The sequence below is a fragment of the Pogona vitticeps genome, chromosome 1, assembly GCF_051106095.1.
Source record: "Pogona vitticeps strain Pit_001003342236 chromosome 1, PviZW2.1, whole genome shotgun sequence".
Lineage (NCBI taxonomy): Eukaryota > Metazoa > Chordata > Lepidosauria > Squamata > Agamidae > Pogona > Pogona vitticeps.
This window is the reverse complement of record NC_135783.1, coordinates 113066064-113078728: the sequence shown is the minus strand read 5'-3', so window position 1 is coordinate 113078728 and position 12665 is coordinate 113066064. Positions and strand designations below refer to the sequence as shown.

The 12665-nt window shown below is 39.6% G+C and overlaps 1 protein-coding gene across 4 annotated transcripts in view; it reads left to right on the top strand.

Moving 5' to 3' along the window:
• The window catches only part of MEI4 (meiotic double-stranded break formation protein 4), a 108411-nt gene that overhangs the window by 12064 nt on the left and 83682 nt on the right, over positions 1-12665 (top strand). For 3 of the 4 annotated variants that reach the window (XM_020806167.3, XM_072999411.2, XM_020806166.3), the window contains exons 2-3: positions 3933-4178; positions 9417-9973. In XM_020806167.3, the coding sequence (XP_020661826.3) occupies positions 3933-4178; positions 9417-9973 (803 nt within the window). The remainder of the gene's footprint in view (positions 1-3932; positions 4179-9416; positions 9974-12665) is intronic. The other variant, XM_072999397.2, reaches the window with a different exon arrangement.

Genomic DNA, 12665 nt, shown 5'->3' with positions numbered 1-12665 from the left:
ACCTTACCACCTTAAAAAGCAGAAAGCAGCACCTTCGCCTCCTCGGATCTGGGGCGGAAGAGCTACAAAGAAGCAGCCTCTTCGTCTACCAATGGTTAGCAATTAGAATTCCTTGCATTTTCCCCTGCCTTTTTCTGTTCGTAATTCGAAGCTCCAGCCGCAAGTCGAAGCAAAATTTTGCAGCCGGAGCTGGTGGTAACTTGAAATGGTCGTAAGTTGGGACATTTGTAAGTCGAGGCACCACTGTAAATGAGATATAAGGCTATTGCATCCAATTACATGCTAGATATGGGTGACATTTGACTAGGGATTGATTCCAGCTTCTGCCATATTACTTACAGTGGACTCCATTTGGGAGCAGTGTTCAGCAAGTCTATCTCTGTGCCAGGCTTCCAACCTAGGGTAGGGCAGAGCAAGGAACCACACTGCAGGAGTGTTGTGTATATCTCTGCTGGTCCAGTTGCTTGGATAACATTGTAGGATTGTTACATTTCTTCAGTTTCAATTTAGCTCTGAAATTACAATAGATTTCAGAGCTGGTAAAAGAGGATTGTGGAATTGTTATCAACAAGAAACTGATCAACACCATTGGATATGGATGGTTGTGTTTTGCTATCATAACCTGTTTTCCCAACCACAGCCTCTTTCTACTTGGAGTATGGGGAAAATGAAATGCATTTACTCTGGAACTTACAGCAAAGCAGTTTGTCTATTTATAACCTTTTTTCAACTAAATGAAAACTGGGCTAGAAACAGTAGGAGCCCTTCTCTTTTGATTACATTCGGGGTTGCGCTGTCTTCACAGTCAGAATACAATATCATCCTTCTACTCATATCCCCTTGCAACTGGTTAAGTTAGTAATAAAAATAGAAAGTAACCCTTTAATATTAGGCATAAATGCTGGTGGGCTGAGAAGGGTGATGATCCAAATTAGGAGGAAAAGTAGAGGAGGAAAATGGTTGAATCATCAAATGATAATAACAGCCAGAGGAGAGGGGGGAGGCTTGGCATAATTTAGTTGAATTGCAGTGAATTCCTTTGTCTCTAGATGAACTCATATCCTGCTAATAGCTATTTAGCCAGTTAGCTATTTAGGCTGGTTTATTCCTCCACATCTTATCATTTCAGTACAGGATTATCTAGAAGGGGAAATAGTGCTCCAAATACAAACTTAATGATAATTGTTACAAAGCTAAGCTTGAGCTTTTTTCCATTCTTTTTTAGATTCAGCAAGGACTAATCTGTGGAAAGTGGCTGAATCTGCATTTTGAATCTTAATCTCACACTTCATTCTTCCATCACCACCAGAAATTCAGACTAATTCTTAATACTGAAATACTCCTTTTCCTCTGTGATTTCTTAATCTTCAGTCTTTGAAAATGCCTTGAAAATTGAGAACAATTTAGAGCAAGAGCATTTGAAATTAAAAGTATCTAGAAGATAACCTTTTAAAAATCCTTCTGCAGTCTGGTTTGTTGCGTAAACAACACAGAAGTAAACCTTACAATTTAGGCATTATGCAGAATTGCAGAACTGTCATTTCAAAAGTTGTGGACAGTATCCTCAAAGTTCAGTCATTTCCAGTGTATATGTCTTTTGTTCTTTCATTATTTGGTTCTTTATTGGGTGAGGGGGTACAAAGGGCAAAACATGTCCAGCAAGCCTTTTTCTTTATGTCCATGTTGAACTTTTTTTTTCAACCAGTGTGGCATCTTTGGACAATCAAGTGTTGTTTATTTCAGAAGAGTCCATAACTTCTCATGATTCATACAGTCCAAGGCTTTGCTGTAGTCTGTAAAGCATTGACTGTTCTTCTGAAATTCTGATGCCACAGTTTAAACATACAGAGAAAAAACAGTGCAACAAATAATGCCCTTAATTTACCTAATACGGAAAATCCACATTAATTTGCACATTATGTAAATGTGCATATTATGTAAATAGGGTTACCTAATAATCTGCGTAATAAGCAGATTAGGCTGCCAAGATTCTCAGAACTCTGGCAACTGTAATTTGTTCCAATGAACTTCACAGAAGCAGGTGTTTCGGAAGTAGCGAATAGCTTATGGTTTATGGTAGCCAGATGTAGGGTAGTAACTTTCATGAGTACTACCCTGTTTCCCTGAAAATACGACCTAACCTGAAAGTAAGCCCTAGTATGATTTTTAGGATGCTCATAATATAAGCCCTACCGCCAAAATAAGGCCCAGTTAAGTGAAACCCCGCCCTCCGCCATTGTGCAGCAACCAGAAGAAGATGACATGACTGTATTTGAATAAATGTAGATTGTTGTACAGTACTGTACATGAAAAAAAATCCCCTGAAAATAAGTCCTAATGTGTTTTTGAAGTAAAAATTAATATAAGACCTGTCTTATTTTCATGGAAAAATAGTACCAGTCTGAAAATTTTACAGTGATTGCAGCAACAATTAAAATGCAATTCTATATTTCAGGTTTAATCCCAAATAATTATAGAACTGCAGTTTATATATTACTCTCCTTCTTATTCTCCTTTCTTTTCCCTATCCCTTTTTTTTCTGTGATTTTACATAAACGCAGAACAGCAGCTTAATTCAAAACATGTTTATTCAGGAGTAAGAGCCATTCAGTTCAATGGTATTTTCCTCCCAGGAAACTTCAAATAGGATTGCAGATTAAAAATATTTCAGATAAAAGCTGCATTTCTGAAATATTAAGAAAATGTATGTTAAACATGATTTCGCATACATAATTTCTGATTGCTTAATGCCATCGTTCGTATTTGTTTCTTCGTCTCTACTGCAGTCATCACAATTTGCATTTACAAGAGCTAGCCCTCCATATCTTTTCCCTGTTCCCTCTCCTTCAGCATATGGTGCTAATAAAAATATACAGTATACACATTTTACCAGTGCATGTGCTTTGGAGGGAAAGAAATTTGAGATTAAGGGAGTTGCTAGACAGCTGCCCTCTACTGTAATGAATGTGCTGTGTTTCCCCGCTCAGTATTGTATGTCAGTTGTGCCAATGTTACATTTTCACTGAAGTACAGTACATGTTTAGTTTTCTCTGCAGTCAGGACAGTTATTGCCATGTTATGTATAATGTGTTTGGGTGTTTTGCTACAACATGGATTCTAATCTGACTCTCAGCACAGAAGCAATTTTGTAACTTTTGAAAAGTTATGCCTTAAATCAGTGGTTCTTAACCTTTGTTACTCGGATGCTTTTGAACTGCAACTTCCAGAAACCCCAGTCAGGACAGCTGGTGGTGAAGGCTTCTGGGAGTTGCAGTCCAAAACTCCTGAGTAACCCAAGGTAGAACCAGTACCTTAAATGACATGGGAGCATAATGTGAAAGCTGGGCATTTCCTCTTCCACATGATACTTCCACAGGAATGATCCTCAGGCTGTAGGGAGGGGCTTCCTTACTATCTCATGTCATACATACCCCATGAAAGTATTTACCACCAATTTTGGAATATTTTCTTTGACTCTCTAAAATTTTCATGCTTCCTGTAGCATATATTGATATAGGGTCCCTTTATAGTGAACCTGTTATATAGTGAGCCTTTTGATTCATGCTGTTGTTTTCAAACAGTCAAAACTACATGCTTTTGGTGGTATTTGTAAATACTTAATTATTTTTACTGTGGTTGGCTCTATCCTTTGATCGATATGAGGCCTCAGCAGGCCTATGAAACCTGATCTCCTTCAAAAATATTTATTTTATGTAACTAAAGTATAACATTATTATTATTATTATTATTATTATTATTATTATTATTATTATTATTATTATTGTTGTTGTTGTTGTTGTTGTTGTTGTTGTTGTTGTTGTTGTTGTTTTTATTTTTGTTTTATTTTTATTTTTATTTTTATTTATTTATTTATTTATTTATTTAGGGAGAAGAACTCTAATATAGCTTTTATTGCTTTTGTGTTCTGGCAGACATAGAACACAAAGAAGATGTGACATGGTACTTGAAAACCTCACAGGTGGCGCTGGCGATAGCCATTATCCGTTCAAAGCCGCCAGATAAAAGCAGCAAAGAATATGCAGAGCAGCTGGCCAAAGCGGTATCTGGACAGAATTCCAAATGGAAATTGCGAGTTGAAACTTTAGAAGCAGAAGTTCTTCATTTAAGACGGCAGCTCCTTTTGAAGGAAGTTTCTTCAGGATTCTCTGTAGAAAATAGTGAGTTATCAATTCTTGATGTGAAACACACTTTAGATAATGTGTGTGTTTTTTAACTAACAAATTCTAACACCTTTTGTTCATATTAATTCATGTTCATTATCCATCAATTTCAACGACTTATGTACTGCACCTCCCTTACCATTTCCCTTTTAGATTACTGGTAAGTCTTTGCACTCTCATGAAATCCTGTGGGATGAGATGCCTGAATTATTCTGTCACTGCCTTCTCTTCCATTGCACAAGCTCTCCAGGCTCAGAGTCAGATTAAATGTTAAAGGGGTTTTATCTCATGACCATTTTATCTATCATAGCTGGACCTCAGCAACCAGAGGTGCAATTAAACCAGTGTTTACTTTCTAGTGTCAGGTCACAAAAGAAAGCATTCTTGAGTGCAAGATATGGAAGTTGAAAAAATACAGGCTGGGACAAAGAGAAATGTTTCAGTCCTTTAAGAACTATACCCATTGTCTAGTTTAACCCTCAGTCTGCATTTAGGGTAAGATATATAACCTTTCTTCCCTCTCTTCGGCATCTATTCCATTAGTTAAAAGGGAGAAGAGCAGCGTTTCCTCCCAGAATTCCACAGAATTCATTTGATTGGGTTAATCAGAGTCTTCCTTTCAGACATCAAACTATTACTTTGCACTGTTCCACTGAAGTAAGGAAAATGTGTAGGTAGAGTTTAAATTACAGCACATAATATTTTCAGAGGCTCTTTTCTTTGGTAGTCAGTTGCATCAGTTCTGAGGTGTTTCTGAAACTAATGAGTTAGTGAGATACACAGCCCATAAAATCACATCTCATTTGAAGTGCAATCTGGTGATATTCAGAGTGTTCTGCCACCTTTCTTTTCATACATTGGACTGTATTTCCTGAGAACTCATTTTAGTTTGGAATGACTTTTTAGTTATTAATTCAGCTAGATCAAAGCAAAGAGAGACTATCCTTTTCTTACATCTTTGCCTTCAGTACTTCCTTCTCCTAAGATTCTGGAAAGCCTTGGGTTTTTCCCCCCTCAGCTTTAAGATTGAGAGGGCCTTTATCTATGAATTTCTATTTTGTTCATCCCCCATTACCTAAACGTAGTATCCTACCTTGTGTGTTCATGATATTATTACAAATAGACTATTTTATACTGTATTGTATAATGCTTTTTTATAATTAGAGGCTTAGAACTAATTATAAAAAACTAACAATTTGTTCCATGCTGGATCAGCACAGAAAGAAAGAACATCTGTTTCCAGATTCCCCTTAGCCATCTTTTGAAATAGCGTTCCTTCTTTATCTCTAGGGCAGGAGAATTTATCCAGTACAACAGAAACACATAACATGTGATATGTAGCGCTCAGGCTCCTCTTGTGGACTTCATGGCTAAATGTCAGGACAGGACAAGACTGAAGCCTCCTGCCTCCCAGAAGGGCCCCACCCTCCCCCGTTGCTGCAGATGGTGGCACTGTCATCAGAGTAAAGGCAGGGATGGGCACTTTAGCTCCCATTTCTCAGTGGGCAGCTGTCCTCCCACATCTTAGCATTCTTGCGTGTAATCACTGGAATGGGATGAGATTACAATTACAAATTTTATATTATCACACTGCACAAGAGTTTGCAGCAGAGCAAATCAACTTCCTACAAGTCAATTCTAAAAATGGTGGCAGCCCAAACAAAAAATATTTAATTTTGAAACTGGACTTTGGATTAGCACCAGATTTGGTGCAGATATAGCAGACAGTCTGTTGCTGCTCTGTGCCAAATCTGGGGGAAAGTTTTCAACTTACTGTTTTTTAAAAGTAACACTATTTTAACCCCCCCCCCTTCCCATGCAGAAAGAAGTGACCTTAAAAAATTTTCCCCATTAACTTTATTATGGTCAAAAACTCATATACTGTAAATTGAAAAGTCCCCCCTGACTGTCTTGAAAGAGAAGGGTCAACCCCACCAGTTTCTTTTTTTAATTACTATTATTATTTGCAAATAATCCAAGATGCAGGGGCTGAAATACTGGCCCTACAAAAAAAGGGTTAAGCAATGACTTTGTTATAAACCAAGTATATATAGAATAGGCTTACCAGCAAGAGCATTGCAAAGTAGATACATTGTTGTAACTTCATGGCCCAGAGGGAGACATGTTTGAAGGGCAATAAAAGGTTATAGAAATAATCAAAAGACACTTTTTAAAAAAGTAAAAAAAAAAAATCACAGCCATGCTTGCTTTAGGGAAAGTAGTGGATTGGCAGTCCTCCAAAAAGGGGAACATTTTGCCATGTATCTCTAGTCAAGATGATCTACAGCAGAGGTCCCCAACTCTTGGTCTATGGTCCGGTGCAGGACCGGGCCACAGAGACAGATCTCCTGCCCCCCCATGCACTCCTCCCACCCACCCCACCTGCACGCATGGCCCACTACTTGCACACATGGGTGCCCCTCCCACCCATGAGTGTGCCCCTCACCTCTGCAAGCACGCCCCACTGTGCGTGAGCATGCTCGCCCCTCCATGAGCGCACTCTGGTCCTTTGTGCATGTGCATAAACATGTTCCGCAAATGCATCCCCTCCCACCCACAAGTGCGCCCATTACCTCTGCGAGCACATCCGTCGTGCATGCACATTAGCACACTCTGCCCCTTTGCGCATACATGCGAATGCGCTCCGCCCCTCTGTGAGCATGCTCTACAAGTGCGGCCCTCCCACCCATGAGCACGGGGGCCCATTCTACCCCTCTGCGACTCAGACAAGGTTGGGGACCACTGGTCTACAGCATATACTCTTGTGCTCATTGCCATGCACACTTATCAAAAACCAGCCATGATAATTGTTTTGTGTTTGGATGAGAAGTGGTTAACTGGTGAGAAAAGGAGTTTCTGGGATTTTTCCTTGTTTAGTGTAACTTTGTGAATGATAGTAAGCATAAGAGGATGTCCTGCAGACCATCTTGACTGCTGCCATTAGTATTGTCAACATTCACACTGCCCTCTATAAAGCTTGACATTCTTTTTCCTGTTTGCAAGGTGAGTGTGATATTGTGTAGCAATCTTGGGCTGTGTCCTGGTGTTCTGAATTGTGGTTACAGAAGCAAAATATCCCATATTTATAAACCAGAAGGTTTTGTTTTGTTTGTTTGTTTGAAGAATTAAATATGTATGCATGTTTGTATGTGAGAGAAAAAGCAAGAGGCCATGCATGTACAGTGGTGCCTCGCTTGACGACAATAATCCATTCTGTTCAGATCACTGTTAAGCGAAATCGTCGTCAAGCGAAATTAAAAAACCCATTAGAATGCATTAGAAACTGGTTAATGTGTTCTAATGGGTGAAATACCTCATTGTCCAGCGAAGATCCTGCATAGGGCGGCCATTTTCCAGTGCCTGTAAAGCGAGCAATCAGTGCTGAAAACAGCGGGTGGCCATTTTGCACAGCGGGTGGCCATTTTGCGACCCACCGATCAGCTGTTCTAAAATCATCATTAAGTGAACAGTCGGTTCCCAAAGCAAGGAACTGATCGTCGTCAAACGAAAAAAGCCCATAGAAACATCATTTTGCAATAGCGATTGCAAAAAAAACCATCGTCAAGTGGATTTGTCGTTTAATGAGGTAATCGTTAAGCAGGGCACCACTGTATGCATAGACAAATGTGAGCACATATATACACATGAATCCCTTTGGACACTTGGCAACACTGGATGTTGCCCTGGAAGCATCAGAAAGGATCATTTTGCACTTTGGCAAGTGACGATGGCAGAACTGATGCCTTGAGAAAGTCTTCCACATCCAATTCTTCAGCAATGGTATGACTTACCTGGAAGTGGGCACCAAGAAGCAATATGGTTCAACTGGACCAGTGGTTTCCTCTTAGTTTCGCTGGGCTTGGAAATAAATCAAACCATTTCTCAGTTTTGGGGGTGGAACTGACTTGCCTCCTTTTGAGAATATTGCAGAATCTGTTCTTGCTTAAGTTCTGCAACATGACCTGCCATTAATCTTAAATTGGAATTGATTATACTAATTTATTGGCTGCAGAATGGTTTAAACCTGCCTTGTGTTTCTCAGTTTGATCAAGGGACTTTGTACCAGATTAGCAACATCCATTCCTATCAGCAGAACACAAGAGAATAGATGAGCACATGCTGCCTGTTCTCTATAACTTGCTGCTTTGTGTGTGTAATTTTCTGGGATTCCCCTGACCTAACCCTGCTATGTGTTTTTTGAAGACAAGGATCTGCAGCTCAGCATCCATGAACTAGAGATGCAAACGGCAGCTCCACTTTCCTACAACTATTGTCTGCCACAATCTTCCAGGCTAGAGGTAGTGTGGGTGCAATTGGCCCCATCCCTCCTGGTTTTAGGAAGCGGCTCAAGACTGAAGAAGTTGTTTTCCCAAGCCTTTCAATAGCTTGCTCCTAATCAATTAATTTTATGTATCCCTTCTTCCACCAGCCTGCCATTAATTTTCCTTTTTTTTTTTCTTTTGCGGTTTCTGTAACTGTCTATGTCAGGAACCCCTTTTTTCACTATGCTATTTTTATCATTGTTTATAACTGTGTGTCCTGTTAGATGTCCGGAGTAGAAGCCTAGCTACTAGTTGGGCGGGATATGTATGTATGTATGTACTGTATGTAAATTGATTGAGTGAATGATTGATTTTATTTGGACTGGAATATGTAAAGGTGGAAATAGCTTAGTTTATCTCTGAATGAGTAAAACAGAAGCAATGAGAAACTCATCCACACCTTATTGTAGGTGATCAGCTGATATGGCACCTACCACAGAGATGTAGTTTGGACAAATTTTAGTGATTTAAAGAACAGCTCAGTTCAGCTTGGGCCATTCTGGTACCCATTCAGTTTGACAGAACGTCCTTTAGAAAAGTCAGTGCTTGCTGCCTCCTCATCTTACTTGTTCTGTCCACTTGTGTTCCTGTTCCCCCTCCCTTAAAGAATCACTGATCCTCCCCCATCAGCCTGTCACTTTCCCTTTCCTCCTTTCCCTTCTGCAACAGTCTGGCTTGGAAGAAAAAAGCAAAGCCATTTTATGCTGTCCCTGGAAAACTAGCCAATGGGGGAATCTGCCCTTTGGATTGAGTGCATTTTCTACACACCCTCTTCTCTTTCAACTTCATAAAGACCTCACATGCTCAAGTGAGATTCATGGCTAGTGATGATCTGGACCCTAGTCACCCAGCTAGAGGTCCCACACTTTGTTCACTGCAGTGCATTGCCTCATTGATTTTCTTTGTGTTTCAGGGACTTCAGGTGGTTTAGGTGAGGCTGTGCTGCCTTCTAATACAGAAGATTGCTCAGATCATTTTGAAGACTCTGGATGTGATACCTCAAGTGACCATGTGGCTGATACATTAAAAACTTGCCCTAGTCTCAACTACAGGGAGCACAACTCCGTCAATTCTGTGTCTGATGCTTCCTCAAATACCCTTCCAATATTGACTTTTGTCTCTGCACAGAGCAGTAAGTCTTTGCTTTCCCATATACAGTTCCTACAATATTTCATTGAACTGAGAAAACTGACAGAGGCTGGAGGTCTGAGAACAGACATGAAAAAACTTGGGAAGGATGGCTCCATCATATTTGATTCCTTTTCTCGGTTGATCGATGGCCTAGTCACTTTATATAGCCTTCCTGAACTCCCCTTTTCAGATGTTGTGACTCAGGCAGTTTGTGTCATAACCAGGTTATTAAGTGATGCCGATTTGTCTTGTCTGATTCTGGGAAGGTGTATCAAGAAGCTAGAAGACTTTGTGAAAAGACTTGTAGCAATTATTTTGAAGAACAACAACCTCAATAGGGTAAGTAAAATGCCACCCATGGCCACATGGGATTTCAGTATGCAACTGAGTTTGCAAACATGTTCATTTGATATTTCTTTTACCAGAATGTCAAACATTTTAATGTCCTAGAAATTCTGGGTATAGTCGTGTGTAGCCCTCTGTCTAGAGAATGACATGTAATGAGGTAGTTGTGGAGCATGCAGGTGAACTCTGGGGGAAACAGTGCTACCAGGAATCATGTCTATATGGACCCTCACTATTGTTACACCATAGCCTTGCTAAATCTGTATCTGTAAAGTAGGACAGATCACAGAGGTGAATTTGTCCTCTAATCTTTCAGTCGCCTCAGTCCAAATGTATAAATATTTGCCATACAGTCCCACTCTTAAGTGTGAAGATGTGGACTTGTCCACAGAAGCTCATATTAAAATATAGCAGTTAGTCTTTAAGGTGATACAACATTTTTGTCTTTTTAACATTTTTATTCTGTTTTGCCTAATATGCAAGCACAGACTTACATGACTATCTCTTCTAAAACTCAGTCCAGATGTGGCCCTTACATAGAGTGAATTTCTACTCAGAACTGCAAGAACTGTAGCATTTCTTGTTGGAAGCTGGCGAGAGGAAGCATATGATCTTGCCTTATACCAAGTCAGAGCATTGTGTGTTTAAGGTCTTTATTGGAAGGAGTGAGTGCCTTTGTGCCAAACTACAGCCCATGGTTGAATGGAGGTAGACTGATTTCTGTTAATATATATCTGTGCAGTGACAGCATTTGGATACCACTTTAACAGTCATGACTCCATCCTAAGGAAACCTTGGATATGTAATTTTACAGAGTCTTTAGAAGTCTCTACTACAAAGAGGTTGTGTACTTCCTTGAAGAACAACAGAGATATCCAAGTACCCACCAAACTACAAATCCTGCAATTTCTTAGGATGGAACTTTGGTAGTTAAAATGGTATCAAAATTGATATGAATATGTAGTGATCACATGTGCCAGAAAGCAGAGAAAAATGATTTTGCAGCAAAATAAATTATTCTGCAGGCTGAAAAAAAAAGAAAAGATTCCCAGTGGAAGACATGGAGCTTCCTTACTCTTGTCTTTATATCATGTAGTCCTCAGTTTTTACTTCTGTTTTACCCATTCTGCATCCAATACAAACTGAAGGGTAAATAGCCAGTGTTGTTGCGTTCTTCAAAGGAAGCTGCCATGAAACTTTTACCTCCCTTAAGCTATCTTGTATTGTAAAAGAGGACAACATTTGCATTCTAGAGTTGCTATCATGTTCATGTAGTTTGTTGTTAAAATTACAAGTTGATTAATGAGCATGCTAGGAATCTGGAACATCAGAGAAATGTTCAAAGAGCACATTATGCATGGGGTTTTAAGGGTATCTTATATCATCTGAATTCAAGTATTTCTTAGTGCTAGAGAATCAAGTTTTTCCTAGCCAGCTGAGTTCAAGGCGTTTATGCTTACCTGTATAAACACAGGTGGTTTAAAAATACCTCAGCACTGCATTTCAAGAAGATTTAGCATTAGAAAATGCATTTACAATGAAAAAAATACGTACAGTACAGCAAAATATAATGGCAATCCATGGAATACTTTGGCACCAGGATCTCTCACATCATAGGTTTACCTGAGCTTTTATACCAGCACTAGAATATTTCGTTTTTAAAAAAATCATTGCCAGTTTTAGCTTACTTGTATTTCAGCCAAGCACCTTTTCACACAGTCATGTGAAAAAGAAAGTACAGTGGTGCCCCGCATAGCGACGATAATCCGTTCTGGAAAAATCGTAGCTATACAGATTCGTCGCTATGCGGAACAAAAAAGCCCATATGAATGCATCAAAACATGTTTAATGCGTTCCTATGGGCAAAAAACTCACTGTTCTGCAAAAATCCTCCATACAGCCGCCATTTTCCGCTGCCCGGTAAGCGAGGAATGGGTGCGAAAACACTGCGGGCGGCCATTTTTTTTACCCGGTGGCCATTTTGGAACCGCCGATCAGCTGTTAGGAAAACATCGCTATGCGAAAATCGGTAAGCGAAACAGCTTACCGATCATCGCAAAGCGATGTTTTGTCATTTAAAACATCGCAATGCAATCGCAAAAACGATCACAAAAAAACATCGGTATGCGGATTCATCATTAAACGGGGCGCCCGTTATGCGGGGCACCACTGTACACCCTCTTTGAATTCTGTGGTTTCACGTATCAGGACATAGTACAAATTAATAGGTCCTTAACAGGTCTGAAAATTAGCTAAATACAACCTCAGATGAACAGCAACACATGATATATTACACTATGTCATGATTTATTTTATGAAAATAAAGCCAAAATGGAGAAGCCAACTGGGTAAAAGTAAGTATACCCTTACTGCTTCCATAGGAATTAAGAGGCTAAGTAGTTGCCAGGTGCTGCTAACAACATGCCCTTGAGTAACTATCATCATCAAGTGTGCCCACCTCTATAAAAGTTTAAGTTTTAAATGTTTTCTGGTCTGCAGCATTCAGTTGTGTGTCAACACAATGCCAAAGAAGAGAAACATCAGCAGTGATCGTAGAGAAGCAATTGCTGCTGCCCATCAATCTTTTTCACGTGACTGTAGATAACATTTTAATTAATGTCACCAAATGTGTTTGGAAAACTTTGAAATAAAAAATTGTAATCTCCATTGGTTCCAACTTGGGTGC